At 43.7% G+C, this 22,819-nt stretch overlaps 1 protein-coding gene across 1 annotated transcript in view; it reads right to left on the reverse strand.

Annotated features, from left to right (window-relative positions):
- Positions 1–4,686: 4,686 nt before the first annotated feature.
- CES5A (carboxylesterase 5A) overlaps positions 4,687–22,819 on the reverse strand; it is a 28,493-nt gene continuing 10,360 nt past the window's right edge. Inside the window, 6 exon segments of the mRNA XM_042920568.1 lie at positions 4,687–5,011; positions 5,014–5,141; positions 5,231–5,303; positions 7,857–8,006; positions 17,681–17,825; positions 20,431–20,496. Coding sequence (XP_042776502.1) covers positions 4,893–5,011; positions 5,014–5,141; positions 5,231–5,303; positions 7,857–8,006; positions 17,681–17,825; positions 20,431–20,496 — 681 coding nt within the window. The 3' untranslated portion in view covers positions 4,687–4,892.

Raw genomic sequence — 22,819 nt, forward strand, 5'->3', positions numbered from 1 at the left:
AAGCAAGGAAATACAGTAATGAATAAGAATAAAAGTGAAAGAATCCTTGAGAAAATACCAAGTATTGACAATATGGAGCAGCTAGAAATTTTTTACTCTGCTGGTATGAGGGCGCACCCACTCTGGAAAGCTTTTTGGAGTTGTGGGGAATAAGTTTAGGAATCTCCCGGGCTTACACCAATGGGTTAACAAGGCATAAAGAAATACAAAGCCATAGAATGCTCACACCCAAGTTTGGATAAACAAGATTGGCACCCCCAAAATAGGGAGGTGCAAAGGCACCCCAGAATAGAGAGGGGTGCAAAGCTCCCAGAACAGAGAGGGAGGGGCAAAGGCCCCAAAATAGGAACGGGTGCAAAGGCTCCCAATACAAAGGTATATGAGGTAAACAAAATTAGGCATGCAGGGCAAAAATGCCCCCCAATTTAGTACCATAACAGAAAAGCTGCTTTCACAGGAGGAAAGGGCAAAGTTAAGTAAACAGGTGAATTGGACTATGGACCGCTGCACTGCAGGGGAAGCAGCCTAGAGTGGAGATGGTTCACATAAGAAAAGGTGCCTTGTTAACCCTGAGGTAATTTGCCCTATCTGTCTTATCCCCTAGGCTAGCTAAGATAAACAGACACGGCGACTCCTGTCTGCCATTAACAAACATCTGCTCATCTGCCTGGCACCAAGATTTTGTTTTATATGGACCCAAACCCCAAACACCGTATATCTTCAAAACCCCCCTTTTCCCTCACGTCCCCAAGTTAATGTTCCCAGTTTCTTTGTCTCTTTGTGCACACCCATCACATTTGTAAGCCTTCTAATCTTAATAAATATGGGGTAAGGACCCTTATTCAGGGCTCTTGTCTTTTCCTGGATATTAGCCATCTCTCGCTTTTCATCCCACGTCCTGCTCTTTGATGTCCTAAAGAGAATGTTAGACTTAGGGTTTATGACAGGAGTATCTACTAAAGTTGACATATGCAACCCTGGTGACCCAGCAAAGCCATTATTAGGTAAATATCCAAGGGCAATGCATGGGTGTAGTTACTAAAAGGCGTGTCCTGAAGTATTCATGGCAACTCTTTTCATAATAACCTGAAACTAGGAATTATCCAAATGCCCATCACTAGCAGAATGGGTAAATTATGGCATATTCACACAAATAACGACACTACAGCAGTGATAAAAAACTATAACCATATGCTATGTGGATAAATGTCATACATGATATGAGAACACACCCCCCCTCCCACCTCTGCCTGTTTGTGACCTGTAGCCAGGGCCACAGGGCTGGGAGTTGGGCCTTGGGGTTGGGCAGAAAGGTCTGGAATCTAAAGGGTCTTTGAGGGAAGAGGAGCAGGGACAGGGAGACACCAGGAAAGGGACACCTTTCTGCCCATCTAAGGCAGGCTCCTGGGGTCTTGATGGGAAAGTATAAAACTTAGGAAAGAAGAAACCCTGCTGGCCCCAATCTCTGCTCTGCCTGTGAGTGCAGTCATTGAAATTAGACTTTTGAGGCAATGGGTTGGAATTTTCCCCTTTCCAAGTGTTACAGAAGAAAGGGACAATGATAAATGGTATTGGTTTATAACTTAACTATTTCGTTTGGTTTTCTTTTTCTTCCAAGTTCTGCAATATCACCTTACTAGCACCCCAGGGGCCTCAGAGGAGGAAAGCACTTTTTTCCCTTTTTATAATGCTGCCCTCTGCTGCACATTAGGAAATTCACAGGCAAATATTTGGTTTGTCTCCAGAGTTTTGTTCGATTTGATTTGATTTGATTTAGTGATTCAGATCCAAGATTGTTCGAAAAAAGTATATATTTTCTGTAAAAAAGTAAGTTGTTTAATTTACAGTAAGAAAGTAATTAAATTTTCTGTTTTTATGTTGATGGAAAAGCAGAGGTGATTGCAAAATACATGTATCTGTGCTGTTGATGAGCAGGAAGTGAAAGGACCCTTTGGGGGAAGTGCATTTGTAGACCATAAGAACAACTGAAAAAGGGCAGGGCCTTTTCCTGGGTCCATCTGCTGCAAATCCAGATGCCAGACATAATTTTAAAAAGTAAAAGTACTCGGGGGTGCCTGGGTGACTTGGTCAGGTAAGCGTCTGACTCTTGATTTAGGCCCAGGTCATGACCTTACGGTTCATGGGTTCGAGCCCCACATGGGGTTCTGAGCTGACAGCGTGGCGCCTGCTTGGATTTCTGTCTTCCTCTCTCTGTGCCCCTCCCCTGCTTGCTCTCTCTCTCTCTCTCTCAAAATAAATAATAAAAAAAAAAAAAAAAAAAAGCAAAAGCACTCCTTCCCAAAGTTGCTTATCAAATTATACCCATAAATGTCCAGGAGCAGACTAACAGCTAGAGATTGTGATGTAGCCACATCAGGCAGATATGTAAGCTGAGTGTCTGATGATCCTCTAGCAACCTGGAATTCATCCACCACACTGTGAGTACTCAGCAGCTCTTAACCAGGGGTGTGCATCAAATGCCCAACAAATGAAAATACAGGTCTCTGGTTTGCTTGGACGGGGGAGTAGGTTGGGCACTGGAATTTTGGGAAAGCTCCCTGGGTGAGTCTTCTACTTACACCTCTGATAGAAAATCCTGAATTAAATGAAAAAAGCAGGATGCCCACTGACACTCATATTTCAACTTTAACTCAATACACCATCTGATCACATGTGGACAGGAATAAGGAGGAAAGAGGGCCCTGTATCTGGATGAGTTGGAAATATGCTCCCTCTTGCAAGACACCTACCAAAATTAGAATCATATTTGAGGATACTGGGACTGTGTGCAGTATATAAATAAGTGTAATGTCATTTAATATGATAGTATTTTAAAAAATGAGTTGAGTGGTGTTTTCTAGCTGTTAGTTAAGCCAAATATCAATGTAGAAATTAGCCTTCTGCAGCTGCACAGGCAATTGAATTTCCAGCTTGCTTGTGTGTGGCTTGGTTCCTCTTCCTAGAACCATAAAATGCCCCAAGGATTGTTGATCTACCCCTTCCACAACCACCTAGGCCAGAAACAATCCAACAGATTTGAACCATATGCTGAGGGAGGCAGGCAGCATGGCAGAGAGTCCTGATCTGGAAAGACAAGAGACTCAAGGCCTGGTTTTTACTTGCTGCTAATTCACTGAATGACCTTGGATGAATTCCTTTACTTCTCCATAGATTTCTGTAAAATGAGAGGCCAGGGGCCCAGGCTTAAACACCTTCTGGGGCCAGGTAATATCAATGAGTGAAATGGACCAGGCATAAGACAAAGGGGAATGGTGAGGACTGTAGAAAGTTGAGAGCTCATGCCTTTGTAAAGGGGTAGACTCTACTCAGTTCTGAAGATTTATTCTATCAGGGTCATTGAGAACAGTTGTGCAGGTTGTGCACTGCACAGGGGCACTACTTCAGAGGAGATATTTTTCACATCATAGACGTAGTTATTTATCAATGATGATTTCCTGGAGGGAGTCTGTCTGTGGAGGGTTTTGAAGAAAGAATGCCTTCTAATTGGCTCAAAGGTGATGTGCAGGCTGTCAGAAGCCCTGGTTACCATGTGGGAATTCAGCTCCGCTGATGCCAGATTTCTTCTTCTTGCTCCTCCTCTTCCACCTCCACCTCCTTTTTTTCACCTTCTTCTTCTGCTCTGGAGAAGCTGGACACATGGCTTCCAAAGTGCAATTCCCCTAACTTCATATTAACTGGAAACCAATTCCAAAATGTTTTTGACATGTGTGGACTGAACAAAACATTTCTTGGGGCCAAACTCAGGCTAGGATTAGGAGATCTCTGACCCAGAGGAACTCTACATTACTGACATTTCAGGAACCCTCCTATTCTATGCACATATGTACTCTTGGAGCAATCACAAGGAAAAACTAACTACCCTGGTAAATGACATGAATAGAATAGGGATTGTGTGGTTTTAATATGAATTATATGGATATCAAGGGTACAAATGCATCCCTACATATCAACTGGCTAACTCTAATTCATCCTTTCTTAAGATCAATATCATTTCTCCAGAGGGAATCTCCTAAGACTTCCATCTAAATTAGGTCCCCCGTTACACTTTAATAAAACACCTTACTCTCCCTAGGTGAACTTATCAAATTTCTATCATCAGATATTCGCCTGTGTGAATGTTTGCTTACTGTTTGTTTGCTTACCACTGGTGGCGAACCTGTCTTGCTTACCACTGTAGCTCCAGTGGGGATATGTCTAGTACACATCAGGCACCCGTTATAGGTTTATGGAAGGATGGATTAGTCTCAGTCCCATCAAGCATCTTTACTCCTCAGTATCTCCCTGACCTGACCTTACTGCCTGGTGTCTGACTTCTGGGCCCCTGACCTTGGAGGATGTCTGGTTTCCATTGCTGAGGAGGAGGCTCTCCGGCCTCCCCCCCCCCTCCCCCACATATCTCCTGAGCTGGAGGAAAGATCCGGTTCAGGCCATCGGTGTTCAGGACATCCATGTTTGGCTTGTGGCTGAAACTCCCCTGGATCGGAGCTGAAGCACTCACATTTCACTCAACACACACAGACACCTTCTCTCATAGGGAGTCCACATCATCTTGAATGCTGGGGGTTGTGAGAATGTTCTGAACACAGAATTAAATTTTGTTCCTTGTACATTATTTTACGTTCTGATTTTGTTTCATCTGACTAACAAGGTCATTATGATACCAAGTAATAGGCCAGCCATCACGGGGATTTATTGAAGAAATCTGGTAGCCTTCCAAGGCCAGTAGCATTGTTTGATGTTGAAAAGAATTCCCCTAAGAATCGTCCTCAAGACCATAAAACATCGGTGAAAGCAGCTGATTCCACGAAGTAGCTCAACACAGAAACGGAGCTAAGGATCGCGGGTGACATTGTGGAAGAAGGAAAACCAAATCACACAGAGAGAACTTCCCATGGAGCAGAAGAGAAGAAGCCAGGAGGGAGCAGAGAAAGGGAGAGTAAGGGAGAAGGAGGACTGGGGAGGGCTGTGGAAGTGGAGGGTATCAGGGGAAGGTATCCGTCCAAAACTCCACCTCTTGCTCCTTCAGTTTCTGTCCCACGCTCACATTCAAATCCAGCTTCAGGTACTGCTCGCTCTGGGTGTAGGCTGGCCACAGAGGCACACCTTCCCCATTTGGGTTCCTGGAAGTGAGGGCAGAGATGGGGGTGAGATTTCTACCCCCAGACACCTGGCTGTGGGGAAAGCCCGCACCAAGGCAGTGCTCACTTACCCGGTCCGAGCAAAGTTGGCCCAGTACCTCATCATCTTCCTGCTCAGCAATTTCTCCTCCTCGGTGGCTCCTTCTGAAGGAGACAATCACAAAATCCGGCTCTCACACGGATTTGCCAGAAGCCCAAGGTGCTTCGGGCCTGCTGAATCTCGTTCACACCTCCCTTCCCACCGGGATCCTCTCACTGGCCCACCGTTCAATCCTCAATCGTTGGGCTCATTTTGTGTCTGCACATACTGAGGCCTAGAGCCACCAGGGTTCGCCCAAGGGATCCTGGCTTCCAAATGGAGGAGGCAGATCACACAGCTTCCCTGTCTCACCAGTGCTCTTCCAGAAATTCCCATGAGGCTGCAGGTTTCCTAGGGTCAGAGGCCACCTCTCTCTCTCTCCTTTTACCACTCCCCCTCAAACAATTAATTAATTATGGCATTTCTCTATTTGAGAAAGTAATACTTGCTCAAAGGACAAATCCAAAATGCAGGCAGGGTATCTAACGAAAGTAAGTTTCCCTCCTGTCTCTTCCCTCCAGACACCCAGTTAGTTACCAGCCTCAGAGGCAACCATAGCTACCAGCTTCTTGAGTGTCCTCCGAAGGCAGGCTAGCCTCGTGCAAGGGTTTTTGGCAGATGCCTTTTTACATACTCAGTATAACACGAACATATATCCTGCGTCTTTCTCTTTGTACTAAAACTGTATCCAGGAGATAGGCCCACAACTGTTGTCTATAAACCTTCCATTCATTGCCATTTATTGTTCTATAAATGTATAACACGTAAGTATGTATATATTCAGTTATCTATGAATATATAATTCAGGCATCCAATATTCTCTTGGTGGATCTTTGCATCGTTTCCAATCTTTTGCTGGTGGAAACAATGCTTCAGTGTGTGCCTAAACCTTTGCCTGTATATAATTGTGCAAAAAATTCTAGAAGTTGAACTGCTAGGGTAAAGACTATCTGCATTTTAAATTTTCCATTAATATATGAGGTTGTCTGTCTCCCCACACCTGCTGAAATATATTATGTAAAATGTATCGCTCTCCCCAACCTCGATAGTTGAGAGAGAATTCCTCAGTCAAGGTTAACGTTCAATCCTCTTGATATGGGTGAGGTCGAGTGGATTTTCATGCTTAAAAGTCACATGTTTCTTCTTCCATAAACTATTTATATATTTCCCAGTGTTTGACTGGGTTGTTCTTTTCCCATTGATTTTAGGAGTTCTTTATATATATTACGTACCATATATATTTATAGATATATATACCATATATCTATCTCTATCTATCTATATTTTTTTTATTTTTTTATTTTTAATTTTTTTTTAACCTTTATTTATTTTTGAGACAGAGAGAGACAGAGCATGAACAGGGGAGGGTCAGAGAGAGGGAGACACAGAATCCGAAACAGGCTCCAGGCTCTGAGCTGTCAGCACAGAGCCTGACGCGGGGCTCGAACTCACGGACCGCAAGATCATGACCTGAGCCGAAGTCGGCCGCTTAACCGACTGAGCCACCCAGGCGCCCCCTCTATCTATCTATATTTTTTAAGTAGATTTCATGCCCAGTGTGGAGCCCAATGAGACGCCTGAACTCATGACCCTGAGATCAAGACCTGAGCTGAGATCAACAGTCAGATGGTTAACCGAGCCACCCAGGTGCCCCAAGAGCTCCTTAGATATTAAGGAATTTAGCCTTTGATACACATGCGGTTCATTTTTTCCCATTTGGAGATTCCTGTGCCCATCACACAGTTATGAGCTCAGTGATGGCTGCTGAGTAATAGTAACAGGGACATTTATTAAGTACTCACTGTATACCTTATGAGAATTGTTTCATTTAATCCTTAAGACAACGTAGGAGGCAGTTGTGTCATTACCTGTATTACAAGGATGGGAATGAATAAATCACATAATGAATAAACCGCAGAGCGCATACTCTGGCAGAGGCTCTGTCCTCATTGTCAAGAAGCCAGCGCGAACTGCTTATGAGCCTGTGTTGTGCAATTCCTTAAACAAAATATTTTAGTGATATCTATAGTGTGTAGTTCCTATATTTTCTCTATTGATAACCTCATATGACTGGCTTCTTATTTGAGGCACTGAATAGGTCATAAATTCAGGAATGAATGAGCAAACCTTGCTAGCAACAGTTTGCAAGCATCTGCATTAGATCACCTGGGTCCCACTACTTTGGGCTGGAATTATGAAAAACATGTTTGTTTGTTTGTTTGTTTTCCTTTTAAAGCCCTGGGTAGCATCAGTTATTCCAGAAAGGGCAAGGAGGGTTGAGACTAGTGGTCAGAGAGAAGGAAGAAAGAGGTTCTAATTAAAAACAAAAAAATTAGATTGCATGAGTGCCCTCAAGGGCCCACACCTTTAGGCTTTAGTATGAAGAGAAACACTTATCAAGCAAATGCTGGCAACTCCTTTTCCTAAAAATAAGAGGAGGGCATTTTCCAGGGAATGGCTATGTCTGTTAACCATAGATTAAATACTAACCCACCAGTCTTCTGGACTCTTGCATAGTATTGGGAGGTTGAGGGACTTCGTGCTAACAGTGCCTTCTCCCCAGCTCATCCCAAGCTCCAGTCCCTGCGAGAACAGAAGCCCCCGAAGCCGTTTCTTACCGAACATGACAATGTCGCCTTTCAGGAAGGCACCTCCAAAGACAAAGCGGATTTCATCAGAGTGATCGGCTTTCACGAAAGCTGGCCTTGTGTCGTTTAAGCACTGGGGCCGGTGTTGAAACTCATAGAAGTAGACAGGTGCGCCAGCATCTGTGGAGAGGCAGGAAAGGGCCTGCGGCCGGTGCGCATGCGCAGCGGAGCAGGGGCGGCCCTGCGTCCCCACCCGGGCTGGTCCTGGCTCCACAGACCCACGGGTGGGATGGCTGAGAGAAGGCAGGTGACTCGAACCATGCTAACTTCCTTCTTCTTTGTCGGAGGCCAGCACTTCCTGCCACAGCAGCCCCTACGCCCCTGGTGGCAAGAGCTCAGCACCCCTCCGGGCAGTCTGAGAGGGCAATAGCTTTTTACTTCTCTAAAAGCCTTTCTTACTGAGCCAAGACCTACCTCCCTGTGACTTCTTGTCACTAACTCTGGTTCGGCTGTCTGGAGACAAAGCGAACAAAGTTACTCCCTGCTTTCAACATTGTTTCGTCTCTCTTCAGCTGAAGGCCTTTGCTTCGTAATCCCCCCTTCCTTCCCTGCATCATCAATTTTTCTCTACTGGACCACTGCCATCAGTAGCCAACAGGCTTCCAGAGTCTCCCGTTAACATGCATACACACATGTGCAACGTACACACGCACCGACACACACATGCGCACACATACACATGCACACCCACAGGCACACACAAACACACGTACTCTTGGTCTCCGTTTCCCTTCTGGTTACTGCCTTATCTCTCTAAATCCCTTCTAGCAAGACCTGACATTACTCATCATCTCTGCTTCCTCTCCTCTCATTGTCTCTTTCTTTCTCTCTATTAACTGAAGTATCATTTACGGGCAATAAAAAACGCAGATTTTAATTACACAGTTTGATAAGATTTTACAAATGCACTGACATTCACGACATGACATCACCATGCCCAGGTATACAGACCGTTTCTATCACCCTGGAAAATTCCCTTGTGTGTCTTTGTAGTCACTCTACCAAGAGACAATCCATGTTTTTATTCCTGTCACCACAGATTAATTTCGCCTGTCCTTGACCTCCGTGTAAACGGAATAACACATTATATAGACTTTTTTGTGTCTGGCTTCTTTTCTTCAGTGTAATGTTTTTGAGATTCATGCACGTTATTGCATGTATCAGTAGTTGATTGTTTTTTCATCACCAAGTAGTATGCTACTGCATTAATATATCACAATGTATTTATCCATTTGTCTGATGATAGACTTTTAGGTTCTTTCTAGTTTGGTGGTATTATGATTAAAGCCGCTAGGGATATCCGTATACAAGTCTTTTGTAAGGACATATGCTTTCACTTTTCTTCAGTGAATATCTAAGAGGAGAATGGTTGAGTAACAGGGTAGATGTACATTAAACTGTGTAAGAAACTTGACAGCTTTCCAGAATGGTTATGTCACTTTACATTCTCTCCAGAAGTATATGACACTTCTGAATATTCCACATCCTTGGATGTGGAATACTTCTGGGTATATAGTTTGTGGGTGGTTTTTTTTTTTTTCAGTTTTTAAAAATTTTATTTTAAGAGAGAGAGAGAGCACAGAAGGGCAGAGAAAGAGGGAGAAAGAGAAACCCAAGCAGGCTCCACACTGTTAGTGCAAGCCCAATGTGGGGCTCAAACTCACGAACTGTGAGATCATGACCTGAGACAAAACCAAGAGTCAGATATTAGCCGTTCCAGAGGTGTAAATGGTCTCCTCATTTGAAGTTTATTTTGCATTTTCCTGATGACTAATAACGTTGAGCACCTTTTCAGCCTTCAGATATCTTGTTTTGTGAAGTACCCCTTCAAGCCTTTTATCCATTTGTAATTGGATTGTTTGTCTCTTCGTTATTGAATTGTAAGAGTTCTCACATTCTGGATATGAATTTTTTTGTCAGACAATTATGTTGTGAATATTTTGGTCCAGTCTGTGGCTTGCCTCTTCATTTTTGTAACAGCGCTCTGGGTTTTTTGTTTTTTTTTTTTTTCTTTTAATGTAAAATACACGTAATGCAAAATTCACCACTGTAACCATTTCTAAGTGTGCAAATCAGTGGCTTTTAGTAGGTTCGGAATGTTGTGCAACCATCACCACTATCTAGGTCCAGAACACTTTCAGCACCCCAAACAGAAGCCTTTATGCAGTCCCTCCCCATTTGCCCTTCCTTCGGAGACTGCTTTCTGTCTCTATGGATTTGCCAATTCGGACATTTTATATAAATGGAATCACACATGTGGCCTTTTGGGTCTGGCTTCTTTCACTTAGCATGTTTTCATAGTGCAACAATGTTGTAGCATGTATCAGCATTTCATTTCTCACTATGGCCACATAATAATCCATTGTATATAGACACCACATTTTGTTTATCCTTTCATGGGCTGATGGACCTTTGGCGTTGTTACCACTGTTTGATCTCTCTGAAGAAGGCTGCTGTGAACATTCATGCCACACTATTGTTTTCAGTTATCTTGGGTGTATCCCTAGAGTGGAACTGCTGAGTTATAAGGTAATTTTATGTTTAAGTTTTTGAGGAACAGGCAAACCATCTTTCCACATTTGCATGTACCATTTACCGTTCCCACCAGCTGTATATGAGAGTTCCAGTTTCTCCACATTCTCAATAACATCGTGGTTTTCTGGGTTTTGTTTGTTTACTTGTTCTTTTATTGCAGCAACTCTGGTGTGGTTATGAAGTGCTATGTTACTGTGACTTGGTCTGACTTGCCTTCCCTGATGGCTAATAATGTTGATCACCCTTTCATGTGCTCATTAGTCATTTGTATATCTATTTTAGAGAGATGTCCATTCAGTTCTTTGCCCATTTTTGAATTGAGTTATTTGGGCTTTTTGTTGAGTCCTTCATATATTCCGAATAACAGACCCTTATCATATACAGTAAAACCTTGGTTGGTGAGCATAATTTGTCCTGGAACATGCTTGTAATCCAAAGCACTTGTATATCAAAGTAAATTTCCCCATAAAAAATAATGGAAACTCAGATGATTCATTCCACAACCCAAAAATACTCACATAAAAATGGTTACAATACTATAATATAATACAAAATAATAAAGAAAATACAAAATAGAAAGAAAAATAAGCAAAGTAACCTGCACTTACCTTTGAAAACCTTCACGGCTGATGTGAGGGAGACTAGAGGAGGGTTATTGTGTAGGAAGAATTTCACTATCGCTATTAGAATCATTGCTATCCATTGGCTCAGTGGAATCGTTTTCTTTTCATGCAGCTTTAATAAGGAACCCATCCAATGACACTTGCTTTTGCCTCCTTTTGAGGACTTCACAGAAATATGACATTGCATTGTCATTAAATAGATCCATCACTCGCACACCTGCAGCCTTATTTGGATGGTGCTTTTCTACAAAATGTTACTGTTTCCCACATTTTACATGTCTCCCTAATCTCATGGGAAGTGAGGGATTCCTCTGCCTTTTTCTCCTCCTCTGCCAACGAGATCCCCTCCATAACCTCTTGTTGTTGCTCGTGATGCAGATCCTTCAGTTCGTCGGTGGTCAGCTCCTGGCCATGTGTCTCCACCAGCTCTTGAATATTGTCCTCATTCACCTCCAGTCCCATGGACTTCCCCGCAAACATGGCCAACTGACGGCTCCTGTTCACGAGCAAGCCCCTCCAAGTCATGTCCAAGAATGCAGTTAGGCCACAGTTTTCTCCAAGCAGAACTGAGGGTTCTCTTGGTGACCCCATCCCAGGCTTTATCGATGATCTTGAGGCAGCTCACGATGTGGAAATGATTTTTCCAAAATGCTCAGAGGGTAAGGTTTGTTCCTTCAGTTACCTCAAGGCATTGCTGAAATAGTGCTTTGGTGTAAAGCCTTTCAAAGTTTGAAATGACCTGCTGATCCATGAGCTGGAGGATTGGAGTGGTGTTGGGAGGAAGGAACTTGACCTTAAGGAACTCGAATTCCTCCAGTAAGTCGTCCTCAAAGCCTGGAGGATGAGCAGGAGCGTTATCCATAATCAGCAAAGCTTTGAGTGGCAGATTATTTTAAAAAGGTATTTCTTCACCGCAGGACTGAAGCCCTCGTTGAGCTACTCAGTGAACAAGCTATGAGTGACCCAAGCCTTCCTGTTGGACCTCCATACAACGTTTAACTGGCTTGTCTGCACCTTGCATTTCTTGAAGGTTTGTGAATTCGTGGAATGATACACGAGCAGGTGTTTGACTTTAAAACTCTAGCCTGCGTTATTACAAAACAAGAGGGGGAGATGGTCTTTCACGGGCTTGTGACTGGGCATTGCATTCCCTTCTTCTGTAATGTAGGTCCTCTTTGGCATCTTTTTCCAAAACAGCCCCATCTCATCACAGTTAAAAACTTACTCTGGCAGGTAACACTCGGAAACCATGAGCTTCTTGAACTCGGTAGTGAACGCGTCAGCTGCTTTAGCATCCGAACTCAAAGCCTCTCCATGCCTCACAACACTACGGATGCCACTTGTCCTCTTAAAGTTATCAAACCAACCCCTGCCTGCCTTGAAGACTTTTTAATTTTCTGTTGACGTACCTGGCAGTTTACTTATGAGGTCAGCGTACAAGGCATTTGCCGTCTCATAGATAAAGTTCTTGGTCACAGTATCACCTGCTAGTTGCTTCCCATTTATCCAAACCAGAAGCAACTTTTCTACATCTTCCAGAACACGTGGCCATTGCTTTGATATTCTCCTGACTCCTTTTGGTGCATCTAGCCCCCTTATTTCTTGTTTCTGCTTTAATATTGTGCAAATGCTCAATGTAGATTTCCTATAAAATCTTGCAATTTCGGCCACCCACATACCTCATTCTGACCTCTCAATGATTTCCTTAACTTCCACCATAATCATCTCCTTCTTACTGCCTTTCCTTTCAACATTTTTCTGCATGGGGACCATTGTCTATGTTCACACAGATGTTGACTACAGCACAATATTAATAAACTCTTGTCTTATACAGTATTTAATGTAACTGGCAAGGCAGCAGAGGAAAGGGTCTATATCTCAGGCAGCCTGACCTAGAATGAAGCAAAGCATTCCTAAGCTTACTCTTGTATGGAAAAGCAAAGGACTGTCCATAGGTGCTTTGAAGGGACAAAAAATATACTAGTGCCAGTTGTAGGCACCTTCCAATGTTTTGAAAAATCACTGATTTCTGCCAAACACTCTGGCCTGAGACTGAGCATCTGAGCATGGGAGACGATCACCCACAATCCCACAGCAAGAGAGAGAGAGAGAGAGAAGAATCAGGCTCAGCTGTGATCATGTGATGTTTGGTGTCATGTACTATTTGTATTGCAAGACATTGCTCATTTATCAAGTTAAATTTTATTAGAAATGTTTGCTTGTCTTGTGGAACACTCGCAGAACAAGTTGCTCTCAATCCAAGGTTTTACTGTATATGATTTGTAAATATCTTCTCCCATTCTGTGGGTTGTCTTTTCACTTCCTTTATATTGTGCTTTGATGCACAATAATTTTTAATTTTTATGAAGTCCAATTTATCTATTTTTTCTTTTTTCATTACGCTTTTGGCATTATATCCAAGAATCCATTTTTACTTCCAAACTATTTGTATCTTTATTTCTAAAGTGAGTCTCTTTTAGAACAGCATACGGTTGGACTCTGTTTTTATAATCCATTCATTCTGCAATCTCTGCCTTTTGAGAGAATCCATTTATATTTAGTGGAATTACTGATTAGGAAGGATTCATTTCTGCCATTTTACTATTTGTTCTTCAATATGTCATATATTTTTTATTCTTCAATTCTTCCATTACTACTTTCTTTTGTGTTAGATAATATTTTCTAGTGTACCAGTTTGATTCCTTCTTGTTTCTTTTACTCTACATATTTGTAGTTATTTTCTAAGTGGTTGTTCTGGGGATTATAATTAACATCCTAATTTAAAATAATGTATTTCAAATGAATACCAACTTTGTCTCAATGGTATACAAAAACTTTCCCCCTTTATAGCTCTGTGCCTTTATGTTGTTGTTGTCACAAATTGCACCCTGATGCACTGTATGTCAAAACATAGATTTAAAATTATTGTTCTTTACACTTGTCTTTTAAATCATATAGGAAGAAAAGAGACATTAGAGAACCAAAAATGAATTAATACTGACTTCTACAAGTAAACATAAGTGATGTGAGTACCTTTAGTGGTGCTCTTTTTTCTTCTTGTGGGTTTCAGATACTGTCTAGTGTCCTTTCATTTCAGCCTTAGGGACTCCCTTTATCATTTCTTATCAGGCAGGTTTACTAGTGACAAAATCTCTCAGGTTTTGTTTATCTGGCAATGTCTTGATTACTCCTTCATTTTTCAAGATAGTTTTGACAGATATGGAAATCTTGGTTGGCAGGCACTTTATTATTATTATAATTATTAGTTATAATAATAATAATTAGTTCAGCACTTTGAATATGCCATTCTGGCCTCTGTGGTTTCTGTTGAGAAATCAGCTGTTAATCTTATTGAAACTACTTTGTACATGATCAGTCTATTCTCTCTTACCTTTTTCAGGAATTTCTGGTTTTGGTTTTTGATTGATTGTAATATGTCTCTACATACATTTCTTTGAGTTTCCTCCTACTTGGGAGTCACTGAAATTCATGTACATGAATATTTACATCTTTCATCAAATTTGAGACATTTTGATAATTACTTTTTTAATATTATTTTTACCTCTTTTTCTCTCCTCTCCTTCTGGAAGTCCTATCATGCATATGTTGAGATGTTTAATGGTGTTCCACAGGCCTCTTGAGCTCTGTTTACTTTTCTTCATTCCTTTTTCTTTCTGATCCTCACATTGGGTGATCTCAATGGATTTGTGTCCAAGTTCTCTGTTTCTTTCTTCTCTATGTTCAAATCTGCTGTGGAGTCCCTCTAGTGAATTTTCCATTCCAGTTGTATTTTTCAATGCCAGAATATCTATTTGGTCCTTTTTATAATTTTATAAATTCTCTCTTTACTGCTTCTGTATGTGGTGAAACATCATTCTCATGGTTTCCTTTAATTTTTTATATGTGGTTTCCTTCAGCTATTTGAGCATGTTTAATAGTTGGTTTAAAGTCTTCAGTAAATCCAATGTCTGGGGTTCTTCAGGGACAGTTTCTATTAATTATTTTCCTGTCTGTGGGCCATACTTTCCCATTTCTTTGCATGCCTTGTAATATTTTGTTGAAAACTGGAGATTTTGAATATTATATTGTGGCAACTCTGAACATCAGATTCTAACTCCTTTCCATGGTTTGTTGTTACTGCTTGTTGTGGTTGTGGTCGTTTGTTTGTTTAGAAATGTTTCTGTACTGGGATGCCTGGGTGGCTCAGTCGGTTAAGCATCCGACTTCAGCTCAGGTCATGATCTCACAGTTTGTGGGTTTGAGCCCTGCGTTGGGCTCTGTGCTGACAGCTCAGAGCCTGGAGCCTGCTTGGGATTCTGTGTCTCCCTCTCTCTCTGCCTCTCCCCCGGTCTCTCTCTCAAAAATAAAATAAAACATTACAAAAATTAAAAAGATAAATGTTTCTTGGTCATGTGTAGCCACCAAAGTCTTTCTCCTGTTTTCTTAGTGGTCAACTAATAATTTTATGGCTCAGCTGAGGTTTTCATAAAAGCCTAAAACAAACAAACAAAATCTCCCAGTCTTTGAAGATGGACATTGTGTGTGTGTTGGAACATCCCTCAACACTCAGCCAGACAGTTTACAACTCTTACTTAGTTTTCACTTTCTGTTTGAGGATAGCCTCCAAGTCAGCCAGATATAACAGCTTAGGGCCATCTCAGGGCTTTTATGAGCATGCTCCCTACTCTGAATATGCACAAGGCCTTCTAAATTCCCAGGTATATGGAGAGCTTCTCAATCCTTTATTCCCAGAGCAGCTCATTGCCCAGCTTTTCCTCCTAAGTGTTGTCTCTTATTTATTCCAACTGTTATCCCTTGCCCCTAGTGGTATCAGCAAATGCATTTGCCTTTAAATGTTCATGAAAAATGCCCTCCAGGTAGGTGTCTAATCCCTGAGAAAGCTCTATGTTAGGGGAAATAAAAGCAAGCCCTTTTAGCTTAGTTGTTTAGGGAGCCACCAGATAGGTCAAAGCAAACAACCACAAGTCTTTGAGAATAGGTTCTTTTTTCTCCCTCCAGTACTAGCAGCCTAGACTATAAATATGGGCTTCTGTCTTTAAGGCCACTGCCTAGCTGGTGGCAGGAAATGGTGCAGAGTAAGTTAACATGCCACAAACACTCTCACTGAGACTCCAGGGTCTATATTTTGATGAAATGTTCATTTGCTTGCTATACACCTTTGATTTATTTCCAGAGTTCTGGTAAAATTGATTCTGACAGTACATGCCAATTTATTCACTGCTTTTGTGGTGGGACAGATTTTGGACTTTCCTCCTCCACCACTTTTGCTAACATTGTTAATAGTGTTTTTTGAAAAGTTTATTTTGCTTAAGTACAAGTTAAGCTTTTGCATTTGGGTCTACAACTCAACTCACATTGATTTTTGGGTATAGTGTGAGTTAGAGGGTTGAGGCTCACTTTTTCTACATAGATATCCAGTCATTTCACCTCTGTTTTTTGAACAGAATTTCCTTTCTCCATTGACTTATCTTAGCACCTCTGTCAAAAACTGGTTAACTGTCGATTTTCTGGACTCTCCACTCTGTTCTATGTGTCTATTCTTCAGCCAGTACCAGACTTTCTTAATGACTGCACTCAAAAATAACACTTGAAATCAGATAACTTGTAAGTCCACTAACTTTGGTGTTCTTGTTCAAGATTGTTTTGGCTATCCTTGCATTTCCATGTAAATTTTTCGAGTCAGTTCATTCATTTCTCCAAAACCACTGGTGAAAGTTTGAGATTGGGATTGTATTCTCTGGAGATCAGTTTGCTCATTTTCTCTTGAATCCGTTTTAACCAGGCTTTTACTCCCATCATCCTATCACAATAGTTCCTGTCAAGGTCACCAGTGACCTCTGTGTTCCCAAATTCAAGAGTCCGTTCTTGGTCCTCATTCCCTTGTCACCTTTGCAGACCTTTTGATACAGAATCCTATAGTTCCCTGCCACTGCTATCCCCCACCCTGTGTTTTTTTACTTATATTACCATCTAACACATATATATTCTAACTTGACTTGTTTGTTAGTCTCCCCAACTAGAATGTGAGTTACATGGTGCCTTTGTTTTGTTCACTGATGTATCCTCAGGGCCCAGAATACTGTCAGGAACATAGTAGGCTCTTGATAAAAAATTGTGGAAACAGAAGGAAAGGGGAATGGAAGAGAAAGAGAGAGAGAGAGAGAGAGAGAGAGAGAGAGAGAGATGGAGAGAGAATAAGGGCAGGGCAGGGCAGGGGTAAGGAGGGAAACAAGGTTTGTGTCGCCACAAGTAATACTCCCTTTCTGATTGCTCCACTACTGCTGATACCTAAAATGTTTGGGAAGACACTTTCAGAGAAAGGAACATGGGAAATAAAATTATGGGGAGGTGGGAATTTTCTGGATGGTCCTGACGAAGGAGGAGAAACAGAAACAACAAAAACTGATCAGCATCCCTGAACTCTGAAAGGCACGGCAATTGCAAAGGTCAGCCTGCAGGGTTGTATCCCAGACATCCTTGGGAACTCCCTCTAACTGAGGGAACAGAAGGGTGGAGCAGGGCCAGTCATCAGGCAACAAGAATTCCCGCAGCCACTGGCCTTGCTGAGCTGTGACCCTGCTGTGACGGGAGCGGGGGTAGTGCTGAGAGACTCACCTCTATGATGTCGAGCTGTGACCACCCCAGGGACCGCAAAGAGCACATCTCCAAGCAAGTCCAGAAAACTATCTCGTATTTCAACCGGGAAGTGCTTGTTGTAGAAGTAATGATCAGCCACAAGGTGCAAATACTGGGTGGGGATCTGCTGTAAGAAATCATGGCCACAGGAGATCCAGGTCAGCAACATCCAACACGTCAAGCATTTGCCTGGGCAGACGTGATTCTGAGGTCTTTACATGCATCGCCTCGTTTAATGCACACAGTGATCCCATGATGCAAATATCAAAATTAGCCCCCTTTCACAGATGAGGGCACTGAGGCTTAGAGAGGTTAAGGGGTTGTCCAAACTGGTACAGCCATTCTTTCACTTGCAGCCAAATTTCATGCTACTAATCACCGTGCACATGCCTCTCTGAGATGCTCCAGAAACGGCCACCCTTGGCCAGAACTGGCAACATGGTTTGCAGGGCAACGTTGTTCAAAAATGATACCAATTTCAAGATGGTGACAACATAGCATTCAATCAACTGTAGAACTCTTCTGAGTGTAGACCTTTGTGCCAACACAGGTCCCACACCCAGGAGGCCGGCTTCAGGTAGTAGCACTGCCTCCAGTCCTTTGCTGATTCGAGCTAGTTGCTCTCTTGGAGTTCCCTCATCTATAAAAAACAGGCCGTGCTGGGGATCGCATGAGATATGAAGAAAGAAACATGCTGTCTGGCACAGAGCAGGTCTTCTGCTCTATTGGTTTCCCTCAACACCTATTGCCAAAACCCTTAACGGGGCAATTCCCTGACTTCTTGACCCGACACTGGGCTGCCTCCCAGTCTTCGATCCCTCAACTTGCCCCCAGCGCAAATGCCAGAGGATGCAACGTAAACTTCATGAAGATTCAGGGTCTGCCACATCAATGATGTTCTCGGGGATCTGGGGGGTCTAGGGAATGCTGGGATAAGTTATGGCACCTCAGCCACCATCCCCACCCCCCAACGTGAAAACAAGCATGGTCCTGCAGATGTTTCTCTGGAATTTGGAGGCAGTATACAGCACACTCAGACTTGTTCATCAGGTCCTCTGAAGGCTGAGTGTTTTTAATCAGGCCCAGAGCAAGTCCAGGCTCTGGTGCAAGTGTCTCTGACTTGGACCATGTGACCAGCAGACCCCTAGGTGCTCACGGTACCCAAGGAGGGTCCGGATGCTCTGTGGACCCTCTGGTGAGCCCCAGTGGGATACTCACAGTGCAGACCCCTGGGGTTCCAGAGCAAGGCTATGCCATCTGCATCAGAGAACAACTTAATCATTTGAAAAGTACTTGCTCTGCCACCTAGGAGAGACTGCGTGCCCTTCCAGTCCTCCTGCACCTCCCCACAAAGCCCACTTCCCACTCCTAGGACCTGGTTCCACATACCTACTCCTCTTGAAATGCCCTCTGCTCAAATGTTTCCCTTTCCTAAACCAGATCAATCACCTCCTCCTCCATGAGGCCATCTCCAATCCAGCCTGCGAGGTCTCACTGTCTGGTGTATATATTTTAAGTATCTCTCAAACCTTAATCCCAGTTCGGACCACTAGATAGCCAAGACTCATCAAACATTACCTCTGGGCCTTGGGGCCCGAAGGATCCCCTGCCTCTGGTCTGGCTCACTCTGTGGCCAGAAGGCTCTTTCCAAAATGGAAATCAAATCATGCCGCTCTTCCTCTGTTCCCAGCCCCTGGGATGAACTGCACCTTCCTTTCAGAGCATATAACAGCGGCAAGCACCCTCCTCTACTGCAGCCTACCCTGCAGCTGACCTCATTACACTCCTCTGCTTCTAATCTTGGGTCCTCCGGCCGGGACCTCCAGCTCCCCTGGCCCCTGTTCCTCTACCAGCCAGACAAACCTAACTCATCCTTCAAGGCTCTTCTCCTTGAGGCAGCCACCTGCTTCCTCCTGTGAGCCACATGGGGCCTCGAACATTCCTCTGCTCTGGTTTGCAGACACTACTGAAGTGCCTCCTTCACTTCATCCACCACACGCTCCCCAGGTTCTGCAAGTGTAGAAGGAGTGCCTGCTCTTCACTGTACCTCAGTGCCTAGGGAAGCGCTGGGCTCTCAAGAAGCAGCCAGTCAATGAATAAGTGCACAAAGGGAACCTGGTACAGAGTTCACACTGGATGTTTACGGCAAGAAGGAGGGAAGAAGAGAAAGGAATCCGTTCCTACATCTAGTGTCTGGCTTAAGACCTGATACGGACACATCTGTTCAGGGAGTGAATGAATAAACAGTTGAGTCAGGATCCTGGGCCTCGCTGGAACCTAATACAGTGCCCGGCTGGCGTGGAGTGAATACAGGTCCTTAGTTCCGGGTGTGTTTCAGAATTCAGAACTTTGCTGACTGTGCATAAATAATTCAGTATATAAGCTGCGTGTCATGTCACGTGCTCTGGGGGCGGCTGCCCCAGCCCCCACACTACTTATGTCATCAGAGAAGCACATGAATAGGGGGATGAATGAAGTGGATGAGAACAATAAATACCAAGGGCCACCTATCAGCTAAGGAAGTTTCGGTTGTCCTACAGGCTGTTTTTCAGAGCTCCTTGGATTTTGAGATCGTGAATAAGGGACTGTGGTACTCTATTTGGCAAAGATTCACTGAATGAGTGAACGAGGAATGACTGTAGCCCCAGCCCCTACTGCTGAGTGTGCCCCGAGGAGGTCTGTTAAATAGGTGAATCTCTGACGAGTCACAGTTGCCCAGGCTCACTTACCAGGAACGTGTGTACGAAGTGGAGGGCCAGAGACCTGTTGGAACCCCCGAGGACCTCAGGAAACTCCTGTGGAGAGAAGTAGGGCATCCTCTGTGAGCACCTCAATACACCAGAAGGGAAAGTGGTCTCGCTGAGGGCTGAGGGGCCTGCCTTTTAGAGGGGAGGCTGGGAAGAGCAGGAACCCATTTAGTCCCCAAGGGGCGACATGCAGGAGTGGCCTCAGTGGGTTGGAGCAATGACAGTCTCTTCTCACACTTGCTAAAGGCAGCCATTCCCTGCCATACCTGTGGCCTTGTGGGGCCCGAGTGGCTGCCCTGTGGAAAGACCGTGTTATGAGCTGAAATGTGCCCCCCAACCCCCATTCCCACGTTGAAGACCTAACCCCCAGTACTCCAGAGTGTGATAGAGGGGAGACCACGTTTTTCAAGAAGTGATGAAATCAAAGGGAGGACTTTAGTTGGGCCCTAATCCAACCTGACTGGTGTCCTTATAGGAAGAGGAAATTCTGACACACAGAGACATCGGGGTGTGTGCATACAGAAGAAAGACCATGTGGGGACACAGGGAGAAGATGGCTTCGTGCAAGCCAAGGAGGGAGGCCCCACAAGAAATTAAGCCTGCTGACACTTTGATCTTGGACATCCAGCCCCTGGGATTGTGAGAAAATAAGTTTCTGTTGTTTAAGCTACCTGGTCTGTGGTGTTTTGCTGTGGCAGCCCGGGCAAACTAATACAGGCTACAGCTCGGCTTTGACACCACATTCAAAGAGAGGCCAGAAAATCTCAAACTACTGGTTTATTGTTCTCTTTCTAGAGATCTTTACAATTAGGGCCTCTGAGATGCCAGCAGTTTGCAGAGAGCCAGTGAGGTGGCAAGACTGGTGGTTAAGAGCAGAGGCTTTTCTTGGGTGCCTGGGTGGCTCAGTCGGTTAAGCGTCTGACTCTTGATTTCAGCTCAGATCATGATCTCCCAGCTCGTGAGATCGAGTCCCACGTCGTGCTCTTTGCTAACTAACAGTGCTGAGGCTGCTTGGGCCCAGTCTCTCTCTCCCTCTCTCTCTGCCCCTCCCCTGGTCATGCACGTATGCTCTAAATAAATAAATAAATAAATAGATAGATAGATAGATAAATAAATAAATATTTTTTAAAAAGAACATAGGCTATGCTTGGTACATAGTAAGGGCTAGGAGTAATTACTTGTTAAAAGACCCCTCCCGGGCCAGTATTACAGCTTAAAAACATGAGAGGGTAGAAATACTCTCCACTTGTCAAATGAATTTCGCTTTGACATTTTCTGCTGAAAGTCTTGAGATAATAAATCACGAGGGTAAATATTTAAACATCTCTGTCTCCTGGAATCTGAGGGAAACTCCTGAATCATTCAATTTATCTACACGTGTATTTCAACCACTAAGAACCTCTCTATATGTTCAGCAGCTGAAGGATTTGGAGGGAATTTTGGAGGATTTCCTATGGTCTCCAATGGTCAGCAGTGGATGTCGCTGCGAGGTCACGTGAACTATCCACACTGATGCAGGCTTTTGAGCTATGCAGACCCAGGCACCAACTCCCATCCTGCCACTTGAATAATTCCAATAGCTAACATTTACTGACGTGTGCTTGTGAAGCAGGTAGTTAAGATCATCCTATACCACGGATTAAGGAACGAAGGTTCAGAGAGGTTGGGCAGTTCACTTAAGGTCACACAGCAGGTTACCAGAGAACCCAACATTTAATGGCAGAGCCTAAATGCATGAAGAAATTACACAACACTGTCTCCTCCCCCAGCTGGGAGACTTTGGGGAAGGAATTTTAGCCTTTCTGAGACTAAGTTTCTTTAACTGAAAAACAGGAATAACAATGCCCATTTGCAAGTTGTTGGACAGATGGTACACACTGGGCACGTGGAAGAGCTCGGGACTGGCTGCAGTGGTTATGGTGGTGGTGTCATCGGTAGCACCTGCCTTTTTCTTTCTAGCACAAACCTGGTAGCATCGAAAGGCCTTGCTGAAGCCACAGTCTGTGACTCAGATGCCTCATTTGCAACACGAGCAGAAAGATCCTCACTCCCACTTACTCCAAAACATTGCTCTGTAAGTCACATTAATAATGGTAGAACAGGCCTTTAATAGCCCGATGAACTCAGGGTTCTGGTTCTAACCAGCCACCAACTAGCCTTGAACCTTGACAAGCCTCTGGATTTCATAACCACATTTCCCTCAGCTTGAAAGGAGGAGGTTGGTCTCCATGACTGTGCTGTGATGATGTTACGGGTTTGAGCATTCCTACCCTTCTGAGGACAGATGAAAAGTTTCTTTCAAATCAACAGGGTCTTCTTTAAATGGCAGGGTCAAGAAACCATGGCTCCTTCTCAGGACTCAGCCTGAGCA

This window comes from Panthera leo, chromosome E2 (assembly GCF_018350215.1).
Source record: "Panthera leo isolate Ple1 chromosome E2, P.leo_Ple1_pat1.1, whole genome shotgun sequence".
Taxonomy (NCBI): Eukaryota; Metazoa; Chordata; class Mammalia; order Carnivora; family Felidae; genus Panthera; species Panthera leo.